Consider the following 26,813-nt stretch of genomic DNA (forward strand, 5'->3'; position numbering starts at 1 on the left):
TTACTTCCTGGGACCCTGGGAGGAGGCAGCCCAGAGCCATGGTAGGGAAGTCCACTATGACCATGTGACACACTGGCCCTGCAGTCAGTTTCTTAGGCCTTGTTCCCGTGGCCTGCTCTTTGGAAACTCAGCTTGTGTGATCACTGGGCCAGCACAGCTCATCCATTGACCAGCTGTGAGGGTCAGAGAACGCTTGCTGGGCTCAGGATGTTCTTCACCAGCACTCTGAGGCGTCTCAGAGAGCATGTTTCTGTGTTCGAATTCATCACGCCAAGATGTGGCAGACACTGCTTCCCACATGCCAGACTCTGGATCAGAGCTGATTGCCAGGGCATCCAGCCAGCTGCTTGTATGTTTGTGCGTTGTTCCGGCCGGGACCTGGATGAGTTACTCAGACTCTGTTGTTGCTATTGCTTCCTTGCCAAACTCCACCAGTCTTGGAGTCTCGCCCCCTAGTTATACACACAGACGACCCAGTGGGCCTCATTTGAGGACTCATGGGGTATTAGTCCAGTCGTTGTCCTCCAGGATTATTTCTTCCAGAAGCTCCAAGACCCTCTGTGTTGACAACAGCCAGGTGAGATGAATGCTGGCAGAGGACCAGCCTTTACTTCTGCTGTGGCCTCCACCAGTGTGCCCTTTCCTCCTTGGGTCTCTTCGATGGCCTCCTGTTTATTTTTCAGGCCTAGACCAACTCAATTGCCATTGCAGTGTATCTACCACCATTTCCCGCCCCCAGGCAAGATTAATTTTCCCTTCCTCTTTGCATTTTTAAAAATTTATCACAATGCTGCTTTTTTTGGAAGTATAATTTATATACAATAAAATTCACATAGTGTAGAGCTATGTTAATTTTGACCAATATATACAATCATGTATATATCATGGGTGGCGCAGACAGTTAAGTACTTAACCATTAACGAAAGGTTGGCAGCTCAAACGAACCCAGAGGCACCTTGGAAGAATGGCCAGGCAGTCTGCTTCTGAAAGGTCACAGTCTTGAAAACCCTATAGAGCAGTTCTACTCTGACACACATGGAGTCTTCACGAGTGGGAATCGACTGGACAGCAACCAGCAACAACAACTACTGCCATAATCAAAGTACAGGATAGTTCCATCACCCTCTGCTCCTTTATAGTCAAACTCTGCCCTCACCCTAAGCCCTGGCACCTGCTCATCTGATTTCTCTCCTAATAGTTGTTCCTTTGCAAGACTGTCATATAAGTGGAATCATGATGTACGTAGCCTTTTAAATGTGGCTTCTTTCGCTCAGCGTAATGCATTTGCGGTTCATCCAGGCCGTTGCATATATCAGAGGATCGTTCGTTTTCATGGCTGAGTGCCCAGACGTTTTACCCGTGTCTCTGCACGGGCCTCTTGCATGCTATCTGGATACTGATTTTTCCGTCTGTCTCCTTGGTGGTCGGCTGCGCTTCTGTAAGGCTGGGGTGTACCTTGTGTACCTCTGTTTCCCCAGCCTGCCCACAGTAGGTACTTGGTGAGATGTGGGTGCTGGGGCAGCTGTGCATTGACAGTGTGGTCCTTGGCCCTCTCTGCCTGGCTGTGAAATGTCTGCCTGGGTGCCAGAGGCCTTCCCCTCAGATGTCAGCTGAGCCTGGGGCTCTGGCTCTCTGTAGGGCCCTGGCCGGTCCCTGCGCAGCCGCTGTGTTCAGGAGGCTATGTGGAGAGAAGCTGGGGATGGGCAGGCTGGCTTCTGGTTAACTGCTCCCACTCTCAGGCTTGTGTCCATGATGGACAGGGTGCCAGCACTTGCTGGGGAGCCTTTGGGGTGCTCTATAGATCCTCTGAATCTCTACTCCGGGTATGGTACTGGTATCTGTTTCCCTCCTCCTCAGCCGGAGAAGCCCTCTGCGGGCCTTGTTTTCACCGAGTCAGAGCTACAGAGGTTTGTTAGTTAAAAATAGGCCCTAGGTATATTTGCCACATGACTGGCCTTCTCTCCTCAGGCTGAGGCTGGAACGTTTATGTAAATATTTGGAGGAGGCTGAGGTTGGGGACCTGGGGACCGGTTCCATTCTAGCATCTCCTTTTCTTGACTCCTGGGCCAGCCAAGGGAAGATGGCAGTGGGAGAGCGAGGGTCAGCACGCGTTAGGAACACTCTGGCCAGTGGCACATTATGTGGGAGAAGCTGGGGTTCAGGGTGGTTCCCAGAAGCAGGTGGATGTGACTGGTCATTTATTGTAGCAACAGTGGCTCAGTCATAAAGGGTCAGCAGGGCATACTGGAAAAACAACGAGGTTTGAAAGCAGGCTGACCAGGGTTCAAGCCACGCATCCACCCTTTACTGGCTGAAACCAGTCACATGACTTCTCTGAATCTCGATTTCTTCTTTGTAAACAGGGACGTTATCCCCCCCACCCCTCCACCCCCGGCTGGTGTGATTGTAAGAATGAAAAAAGAATGAAAAGTGATCAAGCATGTAACAGTGAGGCACACGGTAGGCCCTCATTTAGTAGCAGCTGTTATTACGGCCATCTCAGGTCTCACTGTCTGCTTTTGCCAGCAAACATGGCGTTGTGTTAGGCATCAGAAGGAAGACTGGGAGGTTCTGAAGGAAGGACACAGGAGTGTGCAAACACACATCCAGACCTCTTTCCAGGGCTGCTCGCGTCTCACCTTTGTTGGTCTCCAGCCTCTACCGTGTCCTTAAATCACTTCAACAGCTGCCCAAATAGGGCTGGTTACTCAGGACTCAGCAGCTGCAAGAGGACTGTGACCGACCTTAAAATAGAGACTCCTCCCTTGACTAGTGGTACTGGAGGCTGTGCAGGGCCCTGGGTGGCAGCCAGGCAGGGTCTGAACATCCAGACGCTGGGCAGCTGGAGGCTAGCAGACCTTCTGACTGGGGAGCCGCTCCTCCCGCAGGCAAGCCCAGCTCCCGTAGGTGAAGAAGCCCTGAGGGTATGTGTCCTCAGCCTCATGTCCCCAGGCTGCCTGGCCAGAGATTGCCGACCACTCCTCCGAGAGAGAATGTCTGAGGAGGAGGCGGGGCCGGTGTGTGGAGTCAGGGATTAGGTGGTAGCTGGTGCCTTAGGCTTAGTGGGGTTGAATCAGGGGTTTGGCCCGAATTGGGGTTGAGCTAGTTCCAGCCTTTGTATAAGGGGGTGGGGGGAGCGCTTTTAAGGATGGAAAATGAGGCAGTCCTATGTACGAGGGCAGAAAGAGAGGGAGTCTCAGGAAAAATAGGCCTTGCCATTCAGTTGATCTTGTTTCTTTTTATGCCCCAAGCCAGGGCTTTTTGTCAGAATATATGTGTGTCAGAGCAAACCAGAGAAGGCCCACAGAGCAAGGCCACCCAGAAAGCAAGGCCTTCCCTTGAGGGAAGTTGCCCAGATGGGGCAACATGGTACCCAGAGCAGGACTTCTCTAATACTGCCTTTAAATTGAGTCTGTGGCTGCTTCCCCCATGACCTCCTCTCCCCTACGCAGGTGCTGCCAAGGAGCGTGACCTCTGCTGACTGGACAGCCACGGAGGGCTGAAGTTCTAAGCCTTTCTCTGCACGCAGGCAGGAGGCACCTAGCCAAGAGACCCCAACCACTCGCCATGGCTTCCACCAGTGCAGAGAGCCAGCTCCAGAGAATTATCCACGATATGCAAGGTATGGCTAGCTCGTGGGCCACACCAGGTCTGATCTTGAGGGAGCAGTGCTTTTTCCACTGCCAGCTGAAATTTAGCCCCTTCATCTTTGTGCACGCTGGGAGTAACTGGAGCCCTCAGCACACATCATATTGAAATATTTGAGGCTCGAATTTCTGCCCCGTGTGAGGCCGGGAGAGCGCGCCTGGCCCTTCTCTCAGGGCACTGTAAAGCCAGTGTGTAAAGAAAACCAAATACCTGTCTCCTGAACGGGCTCTGGTTTCAGAGACAGTATGTGTGTGTGCCTGTGTCTGTATGTCTGTGTGTGTCTGTGTATGTTCCCCAACTGTCAAGTCTTTGGTGAAATCATGAGCCTGTGGGCTCTGATGAAATTGGTTTATTTGGGGAAAAATATTCTCCCTCCTTGGAGCAGGAAAGCCAGATACCCGACTGACTTGTTTTGCTCTCCCACCTGGTCTTGGGAGGCAGACAGCCTGTTGCCTGTGACACGCTCCAGTCCTTGGCCTGTCACCTCTCCGACTTCACTGCACACAATGCTCCCCAGTGAGAGAGACTCTGACTTATAGCCCTTGTCTCTGGAGAAAGGAAGGCAGGGACAGATGCAGATAAAGCTTAATAGACTCAGAAGGAACCAACTGCTTTCTCCAAATTGTAAGGCCTGGGTTTCTCCCTTTCAGATGATGGCCAAGGGTCAGAATTTTGGCAGGGCTTCCATCCCCCACAGGTCACCAGGGCTGCCCTTGGGAGCCTATATGGAGCTCCAGCACTTTCACTACAATACAGCCTGTAGCCAACCACTTCCTCTGTGCTTGCAGAGTTCACGTGACACTTTGCTGACAGCTGAAGGCCCAGGTTCCTAACTGCTCAGGCACAGTGATGACCAACAGCCATCTCTCATCCCAAGGGCCACTGGTCTAGTCGGGGCCAGAAATCAAAAGTCAGTGAGATAAAATCACGTTCTGAGGCTTGTTATCTCCTGGTAATAATGCCTTGTCACACTAACAGCCGATAATTTCATGTGTGCCAGGTACCATTCTACACATCTTCCGGGCAGGAACTCATTGAGTCCTCAAGTTTGGCCCTGTGAGTGAGTGCCATTGTTATTGCCATTTTGTGGATCAGGAAACAGGGATAGAAGGTTAAGTCACTTGCCTAAGGCCACCTGCCTGGGTTTGAATCAGCAGCCCGGAGCCAGTCTCTGCTCTTAACCACCTCAGTCTACGTCCAGCTCAAATGTGAGAAACTTTTCTTTAATCTTCACAGAGAGGCAGAGAAAGTAAAAAAACGACAGTCCCTGCAAATCAGAGTTTGTCACTGGCTTTCAAAGGTTTCTCCCCAAAGTAGACAACCTTGTCTGTGTTTCAGTCCCTGATTCTCCAGGGTAACTTTGGGAGTTCTTGCCCAGAAATTCCTTATTGGGAGGGAAGAGAAGGCCCTCAGATAGAGCTCCTGTGGAACTGTGCTCTGGAGGAGAAAAAGGAAGGTGTTTACATTTGTTCAGTTACTGTTTTCCACCCCAGGTGCTGGTTGGGTCTGGTTGTCCCTGGCATCCTGGGACAGTCTCAATGTCTTATACCCAGCCACAGAGCACTTTGGGGAGGGCTTTTTAAAAGGTACCCTTTTCTGAAGACCCTTTATTTTCATCTGTTGGTCAGTGTCATAATGAGGATAGGAGTCTACAGCATCCACCACCAGAGTGGTGCCTCCTTCGCCAAGGCGTCCTTCTGCAGCGTACAGCCTTTACACCTGTGGGCAGCTCGCTTATCTTCCCAGTAACAGCACTTATGAGGGGCTTTGGAGTCAGGCAGGCTTGGGGTCAGCTCCTGGCTCTGCCTCTTAACCCTGGAAGATGTTGGGCAAGTCTCATCACTTTTCCAAGGTGCAGTTGCTTCCTTCATGTGATCACACCCACTTCTCAGGATCGTTGGGGGAATCAAATATATAATTCATATAACACTAATATTAATAAATAATACATTTGGATTATCAGAGATTAGAGCTGAGATTTTCATGTTTCATACCCAAGGGCTGCCTCTTTCAAAGCATCAAAAGTTTCCAGATCAATGGAATGTTGGTTGTGCACATTTATCCAGCCTGATGGTGGAGGAGGAAAGCTGTGTGTTTTTCCCAGGACCCTATCCCTTGGCTCTCTTCTAACAGGGCGCATCTGGGCAGCAGCCACTTGTTGTAAGAGTCAGTCCCAACAACCTGTCTTCCCCATTTGCTGACCTTTGCCCAAGGGATCGGTGCTGATTACATTTTCAGCCAGCTCAGGCTCAGCTTCAATTCTGGGCAGGTCTGCTTTCAAACCACGGTGTGTGGCAGCAGGGGTTAGGGACTTCTTTTTTTTTTAAGAATTGTCAGAGAAGAAAGTTTTGTCCATCATGTCCCAGCCACCTCAGCTGGGGAAATTTTTCTCAGCATCTCAGTCAACCAAATCCAGCTTCCAACAGTTTCTCTGTTCCATAGCAGAGGTCGTGAGTTTGTGTCAACAGGTGGCTTTTCCCTTTTATGGATAAGGAGGCAAAATACCTTAGACATCAAGAGGTGGCTTCTATAGTGAGAAAGATCTTGAGAAACCAGGGTATTCCTTCCAGCTCTGCTGCTTGCTACGCAGGATCCTGCTCTGACCTCTCCGTGAGTTCCTTGCCTGTAAAACGGGGACGATGTTACCAGTTTCATTGATTCTCAGCTGTACTTCTTTTTTTCACATTTTAACAGCTCTGAAATTGGGATGCATCTTAAAATTAACTGCATCTGAGGCTTATTCAAACAAGGCAGTCCCTGCTTCCCAGTGCATATCAAATGAGAAATACATGTAAAGGCCTGGCACATACTAGGCACTCAGTGAACAGAAATGAACGTTGTTGGGACTGTCATTATCGCTAGGATTATTTGCACATACTGGGTTTTCTTGAAGCTGGACTCACCTGTACTGAGCCAGTAGGGTTATGGTGAAGAATAACAAAAAACATGGCCAGAATAAAGCATAAAGCTTTCTGGAAGTCAGCATTAGGGGACTGCTGAATGATTCATGCACACAGGAAACATTTATTGACCAACCACTGCATGCAGATTACAAGGTCTGGGTGGTGGGCTTACAGGGATGACCAAGACATTTGCCTATGGGCTCTCAGGACATTTTAATCATCTCTGCCTTGGAGTTGTATCCCAAGGACATTTACATATAACTGAGTTTCCAAGGTGCTTTGCTGTCACTTATTCCTCCGGCTTCCTGGGATTATTCCTGGTTCTCTCTCTGAGGTCAGCTTTCATCTGGTTACGTGTTCATGTTTGTTGTCTTAAAGATGCCGTGACAGAACTAAGTAAGGAATTTAAGGAAGCAGAAGAGCCCATCACAGATGACAGCACCAGCTTGCATAAGTTTTCTTATAAGCTTGAGTATCTCCTTCAGGTAAGTAGTTCCTGTAATGAGTTGGTTTTCCCCTGTTGTCTTGTTTCCCGCTTGGGTTACTCATCAGCATTCAAGATGTGGCTCAAAAAGCTCAACAGAGCCATTAAGCCCTCATGTTTAGACTGAAGGTCAGAGCCGTCCCCAAAAAGAACTCCATCTTCAGGGAAGCAGAATGTAATCCTTAGCATGGTTTGGGAAATCAAGAACATTCTTTAGAGATTGAGGTCATCTTCAGGCAGGTCACAAGGTCACTGTGTAGCAAGGATCTTAACTTGGGCAGTCACATAAACTTTTGAGAGTTTGGTGAGAAGCTACAGACTCTCTTTTCAAACAGACATGCTTATATGCACGCACTAATCAGCACTTTTTCAGGCAATTTCCAGGAGTGTGTGGACCCTCTGGAGATTATCCGTATGTCCCTGCGCTAGATCCTTGCTACTCAAAAGTGTGTTCTGTAAACCAACAGCATCAGCATCACCTAGGAGCTTGTTAGAAATAAGTTATCAGTTCCCACCCCTAACCCTAATCCTAACCCTAATCATCATCTCTGGAGTCAGCCCAGGAAACTGTTTTAACAAATTCATGGCATACCTCTTATGCCTGCTTAGTCCAAGAAGCACAGCTTTGGAGAACTCTGTAGATGTGGAAACATGCATGCAGCTAAAAGTGGCGGGAACAAAATGGACCAAAATGTTAACAGAAATTATCTTAGGGTGGTGATATTAAACACAATTTTTTTTTCTCTTGTTTTCTCCAGATTTGTTAATAATATATGCATATATTACTTTTATAATCAGAAAAAAATGCTATAAAATGTTATAGAAAGGTATAGCTATATCATTTTGAACACAATTACTTTGCAACCTCTTGTCCCACCAAAGCATGTAGGATGGAGCCCACTGGAGGAGAGGCCTCACTGTGTTGAAGGGCCTGCCTTTTCGACAGGTTCTCTGTTCTACATTGTGAAAATGCGTATGGACCTTCCCCCCACCCCCAATTAAGCCAATTTTTTATGTTTTGGATTTGAAATGACTCATAGCTGACATTTATTTCAATTTATTGTACATGTGTTAAAACATAGTATTGGAACATAGGTAACACTCTTCGTATTGCCCTTAAGACTTTTCACTTGTCTTTATCATGCATTAATGGCATCTTTGGTTGTCACCCACCCGACTCTGCATGGAGACACCTTTGAGGGATAAATCTCTTTTGGGGCTGTTTTTCCTAAATTTCATAGTTATGTGACTTTGAGCCAGTTACTTAACCTTTCTAAGCCTGAGTTTCCTCATCTATAAATTGGGTATCAAAACACCCTCACTTTCCAGAATTGTTGAGGATAAAAATAATGCCAATAAAGGGCTAAGCTCAATGCAAGGCAGCTAAGAAGCTGTTGTTACTATTTATCTCTTCAGCAGTGAGTTGAGTCCTCTTCTCGCTGTTCTTTTCCTCCCCCAGTTTGATCAGAAGGAGAAGGCCACCCTCCTGGGCCACAGGAAGGACTACTGGGATTACTTCTGTGACTGCCTGGCCAAAGTGAAAGGGGCCAATGACGGGATCCGATTTGTCAAGTCTATTTCTGAGGTAAGTCAAGCAGAGCAGCCAAGGGCCATACATTTTCTCGCCTGCCTTGAGCATCTTTGCAGAGACCATTGCTGCAGACAACGAAGTGAAGAAGTGAGGGCTTACGGGTGGTTGAGAAGTTAAGAAACCCAGTTCAGATATTCTCAGTGCCCGCTGTTGCTGTGGTTCAAGCTCCGGGAGAAAGCATGTTAGCAAGCGTTTACCAGGCAAAGCAATAGTTCCACCCGGAGTCTGTTTTAGATAAAATTCTTAAGGGGTTTACTAGGCTGCTTTCCCTACCCTTTGGCCAGGAACCTTGGATTCGAAATGAAGAGAGTGATGTGGGATTTCAGGTGCCATATCTTAAAATGCTGGCATGCAAAGCAACTTCCCACATTTGGTTCCAAGCCCCTGGAGAGCAAAATACCATGGCTTTGCCACCCTATAAAACTCCAGAACAACAAACAAGGGGAGGGGGCTTTACACATGCATGCACACACACACACAACACCCACACACATCTCTCTCTTCCTCCTTCTCTCTCTATCTGCCTCTCCTTTTCTCTCCACATGTCCCATGAATCTATCACCCCCTTTTTCACCAGTCTCGCCCATCCAGGAGTCACTTTTCAGTCAACAGACGTGTTCCCTGGCCCGTCTCCTGCAAAGGGTGGCAAGGTCAGGTGTTCTGGGAAGAGCTCCCCTCCCTGTCATGCCAGCTGGAGCTGAACGTGTTTCTTCTTATAGAGCGTGACGGTGTCAGGTACACTGACATCAAGAGCTGTGCAGTTTCCACCAGCCGCACCAGCTGACATTTAGCTGAGGAAATGAGGAGGGGTGCTGGCGCAGAAGAGTGTGTTCTCTGAATGTCTTCAATGTCCGTGTAGTGGAGGCAGGCCTTGTGAGCTCTTGCCTGGTGGGACACTTGGGTCCCTGATGTAGAGCATTGTGTTAATGCGTCTGAAATCTGGAAGGCTTTCTCATTGTCAGCCTCCTCCGTAAATCTGGAAGGAATTGACATTGTCACTCTCCTCCCTTGTGCTTCTCAGCTGCTGCATCAGAGCAACGAAGCATTTGACTCCATAACTTCGGACAGCTGAAATCTGGAAATAAATTTAGTTTTACTTGTCATTCCTCAGGGTTACAAAATACTGACACACATCCCCATTTGGCTAGTGACCTTTTCTCATAATGCGCTCAGACCTTTAGACAACTCAAGGCCAGGAAAACGGACTTCCTAGAAGCAAAAAGCATCCCTGCTTTCACAGACATTGTTTTTTGGTGGCTGGCATAGGCTCTGCTTCCCATAGGGTCTGGTTGTTTCAACTTCATTGAAGACTGTGCTCTCTGGGATCCACTGGATAGAATGGCTTAGACCATTACTAGGCTGGATGGGCTGCTGGATACTTGGTTTAACTTTCATAATCAAGTGCCACCCGGGTCAAGTCAAAGGGTGAAAGTTAATGGATAGGAAGCATTTTTGGGGCCTCTCAGGCCCCTTTGGGGGATGGGAGGGAGCAGTTTGGGCTAAAATACTTCAAGGCTCCAATAAGCCATTTCCAGAGCCTCCGAACGGGCGCAGCCAGAACTGTCTGACTGCGATGAACAGGGTCAGACCTGGGTGCCGCTTGGCATCAGGCTGCTGCCCAGTGGCGTGGTTTAAAGCAGAATCGGCTCTTGTGTATCCTGCAGACTTCCTGTCCTTTGCTGCTACCGTATCACTTCTCACTATAGTGTGCATAGGTTCCGATTAGATGCTGAAAAATTAAGGAATTAGGCAATGAAAGCGGACCCACGATCTCAAAAATAAATACATAAAAAGGCCATGCAGTTTTTTGTTTAGAGTAAAAAGGAACTATTGCATCCTTCCCCAAAGGATGTTTAATAATAACTTGTAAAATATGTATCTCCCTTTATGTACAATCAATTCAGTTAATAGGCCTGATTTAAAAATACAGCCTCAGATGGTTGCTATTTAAAAAGTTGTAGTGAACGTTCTAAAGGCTGTGATAATGGCCAGTGTGCTAATAATAAGGACAAGCCACATGTTAGGTTCTTACAGATGTAGGCTGTTATGTGAGGTCCTTATTGCATTCTGAGGCGCCTGTGTATGAGTGTGCTTGTATGAGCAACGCACTTCACAGTGCCTTGCCCAGCAGCTCTCAGCCTGCATTTCCTGGTTATCACCACCAAAAGCTTTGTTCTCACCTCACTCATCAGTGGAAAAGGGTTTGGGTGTGGAATGTCATGAAGATTTCCGCCCCACCCCGGGCATCTGTCAAGATCAAGTATCTGCATCCACGCCCTGGTTGTTTTTATAAAGCCAGTAGGTCAGGCTGCTGCCCAACTTCATTTCTGGGTGTCTGGCTACACAAAACCTGCAAAATTCACATGGAGAAATGACTTACAGCTTCTGTAGTTCATGAGGTTTCACACCTTTTTATTTTTTTAAAAACCGTTTCATATCATGGTATCATTTCCTTGAGTCAGCAACCGGGAGAAATGTAGGTCTGAGCTAAAAGGCGCTCTACTGGGATTTTTCCACCCTCATTAACATGCCGATGCTTGAGGCTGTGCCATATGTTTCCTGTCTCTATCCAGCGCAGTAGTTGGCATCCGAATAGTATGGGGTATTAGGACCTTCTTTTGGTCAAGCCACTGCTCCTCCCTCCCTGCTACGTATAACACATTGACGTCCACTTGATTCTGATTCATGTTACAGAGTAGAATTGCTCTATGGGATTTTCTTGGCTGTAGTCTTAACAGAAGCAGATCACAGGCTTCTGTGGTGCCGCTGGGTGGGTTTGACCTACCAACCTTTAGGTTTAGTAGTGGAGCGCGAACTGCACCACCCAGGGAATGTTTGAAGGGTTGGGGAGGCACGGGTCTTGACTCAGCGCCACTCAGAGCCAGAGCTGACTGAACAGGTGTGTGTGGTAGGTTGGGAGGTTTTGAATTCCTGCCTGCTTTTCTTGAGCTTCTGGGGCTAAAGCATCAGGAATATGAATCCTGGTGTGCAAACTGGTTTCCATCCAGCATCTTCTGTCCCTTTTTTTCTATCTGTGTGCCCACATTCGGCAGAGCCCTGCTTTCTCTGACCAGCATATCCACCTCCATCAAAACAAGCTTCCAGAAGCCTCTTTAGAAACTGTTTTGAGAGGTGAATTTAAACCTCAAGTGAGTTCTAGTCACATCTCCTTGCTCTGAGTTGATTTTGTAGTGGGGCACTACTATGGGGGGAGGTTTTGAAGACAGGCCTGCACTGGCCCTCCTGCGCTGTTCACCTCAGGGTTCCAGGAATAGACCCATGTCCTTTTTTTCATTATCCCAGTGTGATGGGGCTGCCTAGAGACAGCCCTGCTCTCTCCTGGGCACCTTCTAACTAAATGCAGTGAGTTGACATATCTGAAAAGAAACAAGTCCACCTGGGAATGTGTTGGCAGATACGTGGATTTTAGTTGATGGTTTCGTAGGACAGAGAGGAGGCAGTCACATGTCCAGCAAAACTTCTTAAAAATCTCCTTTAAACACTTTTGCCTTTTCTCCTACTCTCTTTTCCCTCTTCCATGAGTGTGGCAGCCCAGCCCTTTAGCCCTCCTCCCCTACACCTGTCCCCTTTATACCTTGAAACAAGCCCAGACATTAGCCAAGCTGAGACTATCTCTTATTCCTTAAGCTCGCTTCTGGTGCGGGATGCCCTTCATTTACTTCCAAGTTTTATTCTATATATTCCAAATTAAATCAGTTTTATATCTGACTCCAAACCTAGAGATTCTGATGGGCAGAGGAGAGAGCCTGACATTCTAGTAGGATCCACAGATCAGGTTTTTGGGAGCCTGTCAATAACACATCTTCCTTGACATGTTTGCTAAAGTACAGATTACTCTCAGGATGAAGGCCTGTAAGTAGTCTGCCCACCTGAGGCCTCTCTCTCTGGGGTAGCGTTGTCTTGTGTCTGTGTCCCTTGAGGGACATGAGTGAAGCAAATGCTCAGGGTAGAACTGGGTGACGTTTTCTGCCATGGATCTGGTTTTTGCAAGCCACCCATGAGGCTGCGAGGTCTGTATCTGGAGTTCACCTTCATGCAATCTGCTTCTTCCAGCTCCGAACATCTCTGGGGAAAGGAAGAGCATTTATTCGCTATTCCCTGGTGCACCAGAGGCTGGCAGACACCTTACAGCAGTGCTTCATGAACACCAAAGTCACCAGGTAAATATGTGGCAGCGTTGGGGTCTGCCCCCATACCATTCAGAAATGAACTGAAGTCCCTTCCTGAGTAGTAATGACCACTGCGACGGCACTGCCTGTTTGTGCCACACCTTGGCATCGCAGAGTCCTTCCAGATCGGCATCATTCTCTTCTCCATCTACACAGTCCTTGATGCCCGTGTGACAGGTAGCACTGAATTTTTACAGATGGGAAAACTGAGGCTCAGAGACCAAATGCCTTTCTCTAGGCCCCACTGATCCTAAGTTGTGAAGCTGGAGCTTGGCTCCAGGTCTCCTAAATCCCACGCCAGGCAGGTTTCCCTGGAGGATGGAGTGTCCTGGGTGCCGGTGCTAATGGGCAGACTCCACTGGTCACCCTAGAAGGCCTGCAGGTTGCTGCCTCAGCCTCTCAGTAGAACCACTTGTGGGCTTTTAATGCCATAGAGCCTGCGACCTCCTCACCTGAGACACTGGATCAACATCTGCTGGGGTGTCTAGGCTCCCTGGAGACTGTGATGGGCACCCAGGATTGGGAGCCGCTGTGAAGCCCAAGTGGTCTGCGGGTAGGCATCAGCCTTTGTGCTGCTGATGCAGGGGACTGGGAAAGAAGCAGGGAGGCAGGGATGGAGTGTGTCATGGGGAAAGGTAGGGGATTAGGTTAGGAGCTGCAAACCAGGAACCCATCAGTGAAACTTTGCAACACCCCTTTTCCAGCTGTGCCTCCACTCTTTCCAGGGACTGTTCTTCCAGTTAATGAACTAAATCACTTCTGAATTAAAAAAAAAATAATAATAATACTATCAGGGGAAAAATAGTTCCTTTTTCACCTTTAAGATGGATTTGCGTATAAAGATGTGTATCTCATGCATTTGGCAGGCTTCGGGAACCCTTGTGAGTTAAGAACGCGTGCGCATTTGGTTTCAAGGGTATTTTGTTCCAGGTATTGGTGAAGACTTGAACTTCTAGTGTATTACCATTCACAGATGTCGGCCACATAGATCTTTAAACTCATCAGTGTTACCTGTTTTGACTCTTGGTGTTTCACATGAAATGGAATAACCACCACCTCAAAGTACAGATAACGTTTCTGGGTAGTTGTTTTGTTTCTTGGCTCTTAAATTGGTGTCTAGACGGAAATCAACCGTGAGTTCAGTGCCCCATGTTGAGTTCTGGAGGAAGGATAGGTGAGGTTATCTTTCAAAAAAGGAAGTGTTCCTTCCCCAGTGACTGCTCTTTCATGATGAGTTGAGTGAGATTTAAGGTTTCTCACCTCCTTTATGGGAAATAGGTATAGCATAAATAATATGTAGGGTAGCCATGAGTTAGAATCAACTCGACGACACCTAGCAATAACAACATAAATAATAAATGAATAAATATCTTAGTTATCTAGTGCCGCTATAACAGAAATACCGCAAGTGGCTGGCTTTAACAAACAGAAATGTATCCTCTCACAGTCTAGGAGGCTAGAAGTCTGAATTCAGGGCGCCAGCTCCAGGGAACACTTTCTTTCTCTGTCAGCTGTGGGGGACAATTCTTGTCATCAATTTTCCCCTGGTCTAGAAGCTTCTCAGTGCAGGGACCTGGGTCCAAAGAACCGCTCTGCTCCTGGCACTACTTTGGTGATGGTATGAGGTCCCTCTCTCTGTCCTTGCTTCTCTCTTTTATGTCTCAAAAGAGATTGATTTAAGACACAACCTAATCTCGTAGATTCTGTCCCACCTCATCAAGGTAACTGCCTCTTAATCCTGCCTCATCAACATCATAAACCATTGCCCTTGATTCTGACTCATAGTGACCGTATAGGACAGAGTAGAACTGCCCATCAGGTTCCCAACAAGCGGCTGGTAGGTTTGAAGTGTCGACCTTTTGGTTAGCAGCCAGGCGCCTAACCACTGCACCACCAGCGTGCATTAACATCATAGAGGTAGGATTTACAGCACATAGGAAAACCACAGCAGATGACCCAGCACTGGGAGTCAATTCAATCCATAACAATGAGCATCCAGATCATTACAGTAATTTCTTTGAAGAACAAGAAGTTTATGTGAGAGTTACGTGTTCCTACAGTGAAAATCAAATTGGTGCGTTTATGTGTCTAATTAATTTAGTAAACTGAGTTGGAATTTGATGAGGCAGAGCCACGTTGGGAAAACTGGTGAAATTCACTCAGTCCCTCTCTTTATTACCGTTGTGATTCATACATCGTCATGTTTTTCAACAGTGACTGGTACTATGCAAGAAGCCCATTTCTGAAGCCAAAGCTGAGCTCAGACATCGTGGGCCACCTCTATGAGCTGACCGAGGTTCAGTTTGACCTGGCATCGAGGGGCTATGACTTGGATGCTGCCTGGCCAACTTTTGCCAGGTACTTTGAAGAACTGCTTGGTTTAAAAGACAGGAGAGAGAAACGCTCAAGGTTTTTGAAGTTTGCCACCAGTCTATTCAAAGCAGTGTTGCTTGCAAAGTAAATTACATAAAGCTTTGCAACTTTTGTGTCTGCTAAATTTACAGACTTTGTTGAATCGTGACTAACAAGAACATCAGAGGTTTCCAACTTTAAACGAACCTAACTGGCCAGGTGATAGGGGGCCGTGGAGAAGCCTAAACAACCCAAGGCTTTTACTTTTTTTTTAAGTGACTTGTGAGAGTGGGGGTGGGGGAGCAACTGGGCTTTTCTTACACATGTTTTTACAATGTTGTTACAGAGACCTTCTAGGCAGTAGATAAGCCTTGTTGCTATCAAGTCCATTCTGACTCATAATGACCCTATAGGACAGAGTAGAACTGCCCCATAGAGTTTCCAAGGAGCCCCTGGTGGATTCAAACTCCTGGCCTTTTGGTTAGCAGATGTAGCTCTTAACCACTATGCCACCAGGGTTTCCAGGCTGTAGATAGAGAGGGAGCAAAACCTACAGCTCCCAGGCTGGAAAGGTTCCCCTGTTTTTCTTTTGTCTGTGTCGAGATCATCAAGCCAGCCAATCACTCCACTTCATATTGAATCCTCATAGCTCCTCCAAGAAGGAGACATTTAGGAAACAGGCTTGGAAAGCAGAGGAACTTGGCCACAGTCACACAGCTGGGGGCAGCAGGGTGGAGCACCAAACAGCTAAACGCAAGGCCAGCCTTCTTTGTTTTGACTGGCTTTCTGTTAATAAGGTTTTCTCAATTTTTAATTTTTTGATTAGTAACTATTTTCTCTGTAGAGAAAAGTATATACCAACCACCAGGATTTAATAGCTAACATTTTGCCATATTTACTTCAGATGGGTTTTTAAAAATGTTTTTATATTTATATAATTTCAGAATTACACAAAAGTTGCAAAACTAGTGGAGTGCTCATATATCCTTCGCCTTGCTTCCCCAGTTGTTAGTATTCCTCCGTAACTGTTTTATAATTCTTCTCTGTATACAGACATGTTGGTTTCTTTCCTAAACCATTTGAGAGTAAATTGCAGACTTGATTCCCTTTTACTCTTCAGCACTTCATTGTGTGTTTCTTAAAATCAAGGGCATCCTCTTTTATAGCCTCAGTACAGTTATAAAAATCAGAAGATTGGCATTGATACATATTGATATCTAATCAATAGACCTCATTCAAATTTTGCCAATTATCCTAGTAATGTCTTTTATAAAATAAATATCTTTGTCCAGATCCCATGTTACAGTTAATTGTCACATCTCTCTAAAAAAAAATATCTCTCTGGACTCCTTTAATTTGGAAGTTTCTTGGTCTTTGTCTTTTATGCCATTGACATTTTCGAAGAGTCCAGACCAGTTATGTTGTAAAATATTCCTTAGTTTGCGTTTACCTGGTATTTCCTCAGTTTTAGATTCAGGCTCAGCATTGTTGGCAAGAATACCTCAGGTGCAGTGCTGCATCCTTCTCAGTGTGTTACGTCCAGACGCATGCAATGTTGATTTGTTTTGTAACTAATGAGGTCAACCATGATCATTTAGTTAAGATGGTGTTTGCCAGGTTTCTGTAAAGTTACTGTTTCTCTCTTTGTAATTAGTATATGTCTTCTGGAGAGATACTTGGACATTATGTTATTATCCTGTTTCTCATAAATCTCTTATCTACTAGTTTTAGAATCCATTGGTAATTCCTGCCTGAATCAATTATTACTGTTGTGGTAACCAAGCAGTAATTTTCTAACTCCATTATTCCTTTTACATTATTAGTTGATATTCTACTATAAGGAAGTACATTTATTCATTTACATCAGTATGGACTCATGGATTCTTATTTTATTCAGTGGGTTGTATTCTGTCACTGTATTTATTTATTTTGAAGCCAAAAAATTGTCGTGTATTTAGCCAGTGGGATCCCTTCATCCTGGTTCCTGTGGAGTTTTTGTTGTTGTTATATCTGATACTCTTTTTCTTAAGAAATAAAATATAGATCCCACTAAAGCCCCACCCACTGCCATCCTTTCCCCTTTCCCAGCCCTATAGTTGATGCATGTCATTCTCAAATGTTTTGTTTTTACTATTTGTGTGTATCCGTAAATATTTTATATATATGTATATGTGAGCGTATAATTTTATTTTGTAAGTTTTAAAATTTTTTACATATATTTAATCATGAGATAGCTATCCTTTTGCAACTTACTTTTTAATTGAACATTGTTTTTGAGATTTTTATCTGTGTTTGCACATGGAGTTTTATAGATATAGAGCAGGGGTTGGCAAACTACAGCCTACAGGGTGACCGTCTGATTTTATAAATAAAGTTTTATTGGAGCACAGCTTTGCCCATTTGTTTACACATTGTCTATGGCCACTTTTCATGCTACAGTGGCAGAGTTGAGTAGTTTCAACAGAGACCATATGGCCCACAATCCTGAAATATTTACTACCGGGCCCTTTACAAAAAAAAAAAACTTTACCGACCCATGATGGTAGAGTATTCTGGGGGTGCAGATAAGCCACAGTTCATCTGTTTCCCTAGTGACAAAGAGTTAGGCTGGCTCCATTTTTGCCACTCTACCAGTACTGCAAAGAGCATCATTATACGTCTCCTTATGCACAGATGTGACTGCCTTAAGAACAGATACTGAGAAGTGGAATTGCTGGGTTGTGGAAACTAACAAGTTTTAAAATGCAGTAATTTTGGATTAAGGAGAAGATTCAGGTGAAGTAAAACCGTGTTTAGTTTGCAATGTTCCTGCTAAAATGAGAGTTATCACACAAGACTTTGTATTCCCGGACTAGCACTGTCCAGTAGAAGCTCCTGCAACGAGGGAAATGTTCTGTATCTATACTGCCCAATCAGTTACATGAACTGGAAGCAGGGCTTCCATCACACTATTTATGTGTGTGAGTTGCTAGGGACAAGTTGTGTTCAAAGCAGTGACCGTGAGCCCTTAAGCACAATGTGACCTTCTTAAAATAAATTGATTGCCACTTGTCCCCCACTAGCAGACAGACAACGGCAGGTACTAAAAGTTCAAGGAAAATTTAAACGCCAAATTAGGAAATATATGTTCACTTAATTTTTTTTGTCCATGGGAAGAAAGCCATCTGATTGAATTTTAACAGTAGAGCTCACCTGTCACAGACCAACATAAATGTGGAAATGGACACTGTTGGGTTTTGCCTTCTTATGCTCTACCTGGGAAGGCAGTGCCCACTACTGCCACCTGGTTGCCTAGTAACTACTAAGGCCTCCCTGGGCGCGTGTGCGCGTGCCTGAGATTTCCTGCTCTGAATACAGGTGTCTGTTCTGTGGCTCCACAGGAGGACTCTGGCTACCGGCTCTTCTTCTTACATGTGGAGACCCCCCAGCCGAAGCTCCAGCATGAGCAGTCTGGTGAGCAGCTACCTGCAGGTAACGCCTAAAAAAAGGCTGGGATTTCCTCGCGGTAGTGTTAACCAGGTTATGTCCTTGTCCCTAGCAACTCACAGGTGACGTTGTCAGATACCTGTTGTTCCAATCAGAGCAATACAACTCCTAGGTTATACCCACTGTTTCCTGGAGTCTAGGTTTTTACAACCAAATATTTAGGCCTTCATAAAATTAAATTCTTTAAAAAAAAAAAAAAGCTTTTAAAGGAAGCAGTTTAACCCAATGGTTAAAAGCGATAGAGTCAGATCCTGACTCTGTCACCTACCAGCTTTGTGGCCCTGGGCAGGTTACTTAACCTTGTGAAGCTTCAGCTCTCTCATCCATAAAATGGGGATAATACAAGCCTTACTGGCTCAGAAGATGGTTGTGGGATTGAATGAGGGAGAGCACTTATAATCCTTAAGGGCTTGACATGGGCAAGTGCTCAAAAAGTGCTAGTGGGCAGGCTTAGTTTGGTTAATTTTGTTAGAAATGTGAATGTATCATTATAGATATATATAGTTTTGTGGGAAAGAGGACTAAAATGAATCAGCAATAAAAATTATGATCCCTATAGGAAGCATTAAGACACAACAGTTGTTCTCTATTCACCTGGAGCAACAGGAAGAAGGAGATCCAGGAATAGGGGGAGGATATGGAATGTGTAGCTGATTGCCTCCATGAACAACTGTCTCCCTTGCCGTGAGACCAGAAGAACAGGATGGTGCCCAGCTACCATTACTGAACATTTTGATCAAAGATTCCATAGAAGAATCCTGATCAAAAGAGGGAAAATGCAGAGCACAATTTCTAATTCTTGTGGACTCTAGACTTTCTGGAGCCATGGAGGGTGGGTGAAGCCCTGAAACTGTTGCCCTGAGATAATCTTTAAACCTGAAACCAAAAATATCCCCTGAAGTCATCTTAAAATTGACCAATAGTTTAGCATAACTAGTGAAAAAGGTCTGCCTTGAGCATTATGTTCTTTTAAGAACTGTCTATATGGGATCAAATTGACAACAACTCCAAAGATGAGATAGGAGCCTTAGGGGGCAGTGAGTTTATGTTAATGAAGGAGGAACAGCTCAGAAAAGAAGGTGAGAATGGCCGCACAACTCGAAGAATGTAATTAGTGTGACTGAATTATACATGTAGAAACTGTTGAATTGGTATATGTTTTGCTATGTATATTCTCAACGACAAAATAAATAAAATCTAGAGAAAAAAAAGAAGCATTAAGAGTAGAAAGTAGACTAATCTTTAACCCTCCTGTGGTTTAATCATGACAGGAGCTATAGGTCTGGTGCAGTGGGTCAACAGCAGTTTTACATGTAACTTAGTTTACCTAAGAATCAACACCTTTTCTTTTAATAAACCTAAAGAAGGCTGGCAGGGGAGATAGAGCTGTGAGTCTCAGTGCACCCCACCCATGGTGCCAGGTCTTTGGAATATACTGGTGACGTTCCTATGGCCTTGAGCCAAGGGTTTCTAGTCCTTTGAATAATAGCTTGTTAGACCAACCCCGGGTCATGTAATTACTGTATTTTGGGGTTCTGTTCTCTCATTAAACTCAATTTCACCCCAAAGCCACTCGTTTTGTGTGTTTTCCTGCCCAGACTCAGGAGATGGCCTCCAGCCTTGACATGAACAGCCCCTTAAACAACGAAGCACTGGAGGGATTTGACGAGATGCGGCTGGAGCTGGACCAGTTGGAAGTGCGGGAGAAGCAGCTGCAGGAGCGAATGCAGAAGTTGGACAAAGAAAACCAAGAGCTGAGAGCAGCTGTCACTTCTCAGGGAGAGCAGCTGCAGATGGAGAGGGAGAAGCGGTCCACTGCCACTGAGGAGAATGTCCGCCTCATGAGCCTGGTGGCTGAGCTCCAGAAGCAGTGGGAGGTCACCCAGGCCACCGAGAGCACTGTGAAGGAGCTACAGAAGTGTCTGCAGGCCCTGGAGCTGGGTGCAGCAGAGAAGGAGGACTACCAGTCAGCCCTGCAGCGACTGGAGTCCCTGCTGCAGCCCCTGCCGCAGGAGCTCAAGGCCACACGGGACTCACTGGGGGGGAAGAACCAGCAGTTACCCAGTGTCCCGGCCTGGGTGGCCAGGGCTGAGCAAAAGGTAGGTATGACCCTGGGCACGAAGGGACAGCAAGATCCAGTCCCCAGCGACTCAGCCTTGGTGATCCAGGAACTGGGGGCAAAGCTTCGAGCCCTAGAGGAAGAGAGCATCAAGGTCCAGGAGCTCAACAGGCAGCAGAATGCCCAGTTGGAGCAGCTAACCAAGGAGCTGCAGCTGAAGGAGGAGGCCCAGGCCAGCCTGGAACACGTGGTGATGGAGATGACCCCGCTCCGGGAAGAGCTGGCCAAGAAGGAGCAGGAGGCAGCCCAGCTTCGGTGCCAGTTGCAGGAGTCACTGGCCCACGTGAGCTCCCTGGAGGAGGAGTTGGTGGAGGTGAGGCACAAGGAGCAGCGGTGGCGAGAGGAGGAGGAGCTGCTGGAGCAGGAGGCCAGGTCCCTGACAAGGCAACTGCAGGTCCTGGAGACCCAGCTGTCACAGGTGAGCCAGCACGTGAGCGACCTGGAGGAACAGAAGAAGCAGCTCATTCAGGACAAAGACCACCTCAGCCAGAAGGTGGGGACACTGGAGCAGCTTGCTGGACAGCCAGGCCCAGAGCTGCCCGTAGCACGTGAGGGGAGTGAGGTGCTGGCTCTCCTGCACTCCTCCATGCCACAGACCTGTGAGAAGCCAGAGGAGGAACAGAGAGGCCCACAGGAGGGCCATCTCAGTGACACCAAGGGTGGCCAGGAGGAGAAGCTCCAGCAGGCCAACAGGGAGCTGGAGAAGGAGCTGCAGAATGTTCTTGAGTGCAACCAGCTCCTGGAGGGCAAGCTGCAGGTCCTGCAGGCTGACTATGAGGCACTACAGCAGCGGGAGGCAGCCATCCAGGGCTCTCTGGCCTCCCTGGAGTCGGAGCAGGCCAGCATCCGGCTCATGGGTGACCAGATGGAGGCGAGCCTGCTGGCTGTGAGAAAGGCTAAGGAGATCATGAGGGCCCGAGTGGCAGAGAAAGATGCTGCCCTGAAAAGCAAGGAGGACGAGTGCCAGCAACTGCGGGAGGAGGCGGAGCAGTGCCGGCAGCTGGCAGAGGCCCGGGACGGGGAGCTCAGAGCTCTTAAGAGCCAGTGCCACCAGCAGACCCAGCAGATTCAGACACCCACAACAGAGAAAGGCCAACAGGGGCTTGGCCCACCTCAAGATGACGTATCCCATGAGCTGGAGGCCCAGCTGGCCCTGTCTCAGGCACAGCTGGAGGTTCATCAGGGGGAGGTCCAGTGCCTGAAGACTGAAGTGGTGGACCTCCAGGCCAAGCTCCTGGCAGCTCTGGATGACCGGGAGAAGGTACAGAGCCAGCTGGGTGTGGCTGAGGAAGTCCTGAGGGAGCACAAGGCTCTTGTGCAGCAACTGAAGGAACAGAATGAAGCCCTTAACCGGACCCACGTCCAGGAGCTGCTGCAGCGCTCAGAGCAGGAAGGGGCGCTGCAGGAGGAGAGGACCGGCGAGGCCCAGCAGAGGGCGAAGGAGCTCTGGGCCCTGCAGGAGGAGCTGACCCGGCTGAAGCAAAACTCTGCGGAAGCCCAGCTGGAGCACGCCGAGCTGCAGGAGCAGCTGCACCGAGCCAACACGGACACAGCCGAGCTTGGCATCCGGGTCTGCACGCTGACGGCGGAGAAGGAGAAGATGGAAGGGGCTCTCGCCTGTGCCACCCAGGAGCTCCAGGACGCCAAAGAGGCTGCCTCAAGGGAGCGAGAGGGCCTGGAGCACCAAGTGGCTGGGCTGCAGCAAGACAAGGAGAGCTTGCAGGAGAAGCTGAAGGCAGCTGAGGAGGCAGCAGGCTCACTGGCTGGCCTGCAGGCCCAGCTGGCTCAGGCCGAGCAGTGGGCCCAGGGCCTCCAGGAGACCGCGCACCAGGAGCTCAACACCCTCAAGTTCCAACTGAGCACTGAGGTCATGGACTACCAGAACAGGCTTAAGGTAATCCTGGCCTCATCATCTGAGCTCCGCCTGCCTCCCTGGGGCAGGGTCCGGTGGGTTTGTGAGAGGATGCACCTTTGGCCGTGAGGCAGGTGAGGGCCCAAGAATGTCCTGGATGGGTCCAAGCACACACCCCTTAGTCCTGCCCTGCTGTCATAGCTCCCAATAGTGTCTCTCCCTGCAGGAACACATTAGGGACAAAGTGTTGGAGAGTGATGTTGTCTTAGTCATCTAGTGCTGCTGTAACAGCAATACCGCAAGTGGGTGGCTCTAACAGAGAGAAATTTATTTTCTCACGGTCTAGTAGGTTACGAGTCCCAAGTTCAGGGTGTCAGCTCCAGGGAAAGGCTTTCTCTCTTTGTTGGCTCTGGAGGAAGATTCCTTGTCCTTAATCTTCCACTGGTCGGGGAGCTTCTCAGGCACAGGGACCCTGGGTCCAAAGGACCCAGTCTGCTCCTGGTGCTGCTTTCTTGGTGTTATGAGGTCCCCAACTGTCTGCTAGCTTCCCTTTCCTTTTATCTCTTGAGCTATAAAAGGTGGTGCATGCAGGCCACACCCCAGGGAAACTCCCTTTATGTTGAATCAAGGATGTGACCTGGTAAGGGTGTTACAACCCCATCCTAATCTTCTTTAACATAAAATTACAATCACAAAATGGAGGACAACCACAGAATCCTGGGAATCATGGCCTAACCAAGTCAATACACACATTTTTGGGGGAGCATAATTTAGTCCGTGACAGATGTCTTTGCCCAGGAGTCTAAACCCATCGCAAATAAGTTCAGCCCACATAGAATTTCTTTTTAGTAGCCAACATTTAAAGAGCAGAATGTTTTACAAATAAATTCTATTTGGGGACTTCCTTTGAAGTCTCAATAGGTCTAAGAACCCTTGATCCTCATTCCCATATGGCAACAGTCAGTGGGTAAGGAAGACATGCCTCCCCTAGGTTTTTCCTTTCACTCATTTGTGTACTTGTCCCGCCCCCTTTGAGCATGTGAGTTTGAGACCCCTGCCTCAGCCTCTAGAACTCACTGAAGAGCGCCAGCAGTTCATGACTGCCTGAAGTCCTGCCTCTGAGTTCGTAGTCAGTGAATAATGAGCCCCTTCACATGTACCCCGACAGCAGGTGCACATCCCGACAGCAGGCGTAGTTATAGGGAACTGACCCGGTATAGTTTTCACAAGGCCCTGGAAGAGTTGGCGAGATCAGCAGTGGCCACATATCTTTGTAGTGCACAGAGAAAATACCCAAGGGCTGTGAGAGAGGACACGGCAGGATGGTCATGGACCTTTGGCTTCCATTGGTTATCACATGTTGCTGGCATTAGGGTCTGTGGAATCTTAGACCCCAGCAGACCACGCCTGACCCTCTTGGCCTTCCTCTCTTAGGCCACTCCACTGTGCCTACACAGATGGGCCACCTACCCTGTGCTACCTCATGTGGCTCATTGCAGAAATTAAATCACAAGTTTGGGGACCAAGCCAAGTCTTTTTTCTTAGTAAGTTTGAAACGGTTTTGTTATCAATAAAGCCTAAAATTTATTGAGAGGAAAAGAAGAGAGCTCGGTGTTTGTACCCGTTTGGAGGGTGGGCCTGAGGGAGTCTCAGAGCAAGGACCCTACTTTCATGATCCCCTTCTTGCCCTCCCCAGGCTGCCAGTGAAGAGTGCAGAAGCCTCAGGGGCCAGCTGGAGGAACAAGGCCAGAAGCTGCAGGCTGCTGAGGAGGCTGTGGGGAAGCTGAAGGTAGGCCACTGGCCTGTGCGGCCCAGAGGAGCGCTCTTGCTACGAGCCAAATCAGCACTGATGGCCCAGCTGGCTACCTGGGCGGGGAAGCCTGGTGTCCTGGCCTCCACCTGGGTCATGTACACTCCCAGCATGTGGATCTGTCAGGCGGAAAACATCTGATTGGGTTTTTCCCAGACCATATAAGAGGCTTCCCTGCAGGACTTCCAGTTCTCCAACTGGAGCTCTCATCAGTTCACGTTTGTATGCACCTGCACCAAGTTTGTATGTGACCCCCTTCTACTCCCTGAACACCTGGCTAGAGCTGCCAAGTGTGTTTTTCACCTGGCCCTTGTTTCTTATGAAGGAAATGAGTTGTCCGTCTTGCCCATCTTTCTAGGTGTTCTCTAAGTCAGTGGTTCTAAACAGAGCAGGACAGGCTAGCACTCTTAAGAGCAGGGACCCTTCCCAGTGAACGCTGCCCGCCACCACCCATACCCCACCTCCAACCCCACTTTTGCCCAGAGAGCTGAAGCATGCTGCCCCCTCTAGCCACCACAACCAGCTGCAATGGATTCTTTAGGGGCACAGTCATTAATAGGAGTGTGTCACACCCCCAGAAACAGAGAGCAGAGGCTCTGGGCTTCTTGACCTTAAAAAAAACAAAACCCTCCATTTAGAAGTGACCCAAGCCAGATGAGGCTGGTAGCATACCAGTCGCTTTATGGCATCTTGCAAGGGCTTCTGCAAGCTGAGTGTCTTCTCCCTGATGTCCTGTACCAGGCCACCCAAGCAGATATGAGAGAGAAGCTGAGAAGCACCAGCAACCACCTTTCAGAGTGCCAGGCAGCTGTGCTGCAGAAGGACGAGGAGGGGGCTGCCCTGCGTGCAAACCTGGAAAGGTTAGTTACATTATCCACCCACACGGCCACTGGGGGAAGAGTCTTTAAGGAAGGGGGCGTTTGGTGCACAGTCATTTAGAAAGTCGCTCGTATCAGGGTAGAGAAGTCCCCTTGCAAGAAGAACCACTACACAGAAAGTACTTGAGCCCAACTCATGCCGCAGAGAGCCTGGCAATTCCTCCGGGCAGCTCTTTATTACGCTAAAGAGCCTTTCTCTCCGTTCTGTTTCCTTCTCTCTGGCAGGGCATGTTGTAGTTCAGTAACCAATGTCATGCTTTAGAAAAATTGAAAGGAAGTAAAACTTGGGATATAACAATAATGGTAATAATAACAGCAAACATTTAAATAATGGTTAGCATGTGCCAGGCACTGTTTTGAGTACTTTGCATATATATTTACCTATTTAATCCTCCCAGCAGTTTTGAGGAAGGTATTGTTTATTCCCATTTTACAGATGAATAAAATGTGGCTCAGAGGAGTTAAGTAGCTTTCCCAGGGTCATGCAGCATGTAAGTGATGGTATAGTAGTAGAACTGGAGCACAGACCGTTTGGCTTCAGAGTCTGTTTTCTCAAGAACTACCTTTAAATGACTTTGGACATGTTATCAGGAGAGATCAGTCCCTGGAGAAGGACAACATGCTTGGTAAAGTAGAGGGTTGGCGAAAGAGAGGAAGATCCTCAAAGAGATGGATTGACACAGCGGCTGCAACAATGGGTTCAAGCATGGCAACCGTTGTGGCGATGGCACGGGACCAGGCAGTGTTTCGTTCTGTTGTATGTAGGGTCACTATGAGTTGAAAACACCTCGATGGCACCTAACAACAACAACAACCTTAAAAAAAAAAGTATATGTAGATTCACCTGGGGTCTTGCTAGCAACCTGGAGTCAACCTGATCTCCTAGAGTAACCTTGTACTTGGTGAGCTAGGAGAGTGGGGGGATTGGGTGTGTGAGGGGAGTCTTGAAGACTAGGTGAGTGTATAACTGATAGTGCTGAGGGGCTCCCCTCGCTGGGAAAGGTGGCAGGCACCCCCTTTGAGGCCTGGGTCAGCCCAGAGTGATAGGAGAAGCTGGGAGTAGTGGATAATCAAGAATATTTACCACTTCTCTGCCAGGACCCAGAAGGATCTCGAAAAAGCCACGACAAAATTCCAAGAGTATTACAACAGACTTTGCGAGGAGGTGACAGACCGGGAGAAGAACGACCAGAAGATGCTTGCTGACCTGGATGACCTGAACAGAACCAAGAAATACCTTGAAGAACGGCTGATAGAGCTACTCAGGTGAGTGTCGGGACAAATGTGTGGCTGAAGGTTTCCCACCACATTTGGCTTTTCTTTAATAAACGAAAATGCTCTTGAAAGGATGCCACAAGGGAAATGGGCCCCCGTCCCCTCCACCTTTTTTGCACATAATCAGTTGTTGTTAGGGCCCCACACACGTTCAGGGTCTGCTCAGGCCACTTCCAACCTTACTAGGGTGGATCCCACTGTTCATACCTTGCGCTCCCCTGGGTT

The 26,813-nt window shown here is 47.7% G+C and overlaps 1 protein-coding gene across 13 annotated transcripts in view; it reads left to right on the top strand.

Moving 5' to 3' along the window:
- The window catches only part of FYCO1 (FYVE and coiled-coil domain autophagy adaptor 1), an 83,261-nt gene that overhangs the window by 8,864 nt on the left and 47,584 nt on the right, over window positions 1-26,813 (top strand). For 11 of the 13 annotated variants that reach the window (XR_010319006.1, XR_010319007.1, XR_010319009.1 and 8 more), the window contains exons 2-11: window positions 3,453-3,622; window positions 6,930-7,036; window positions 8,495-8,620; window positions 12,701-12,807; window positions 15,031-15,174; window positions 18,549-18,639; window positions 20,253-22,667; window positions 24,322-24,414; window positions 25,177-25,295; window positions 26,412-26,579. Coding sequence is in view for 9 of the 13 variants with exons in the window: in XM_064274670.1 (XP_064130740.1) it covers window positions 3,568-3,622; window positions 6,930-7,036; window positions 8,495-8,620; window positions 12,701-12,807; window positions 15,031-15,174; window positions 18,549-18,639; window positions 20,253-22,667; window positions 24,322-24,414; window positions 25,177-25,295; window positions 26,412-26,579 (3,425 nt within the window). In the remaining 4 variants the exon portion in view is untranslated. The remainder of the gene's footprint in view (window positions 1-3,452; window positions 3,623-6,929; window positions 7,037-8,494; window positions 8,621-12,700; window positions 12,808-15,030; window positions 15,175-18,548; window positions 18,640-20,252; window positions 22,668-24,321; window positions 24,415-25,176; window positions 25,296-26,411; window positions 26,580-26,813) is intronic. The other 2 variants (XM_064274669.1, XM_064274675.1) reach the window with 1 other exon arrangement.

This window comes from Loxodonta africana, chromosome 22, assembly GCF_030014295.1.
Source record: "Loxodonta africana isolate mLoxAfr1 chromosome 22, mLoxAfr1.hap2, whole genome shotgun sequence".
In the NCBI taxonomy this organism is placed as follows: domain Eukaryota; kingdom Metazoa; phylum Chordata; class Mammalia; order Proboscidea; family Elephantidae; genus Loxodonta; species Loxodonta africana.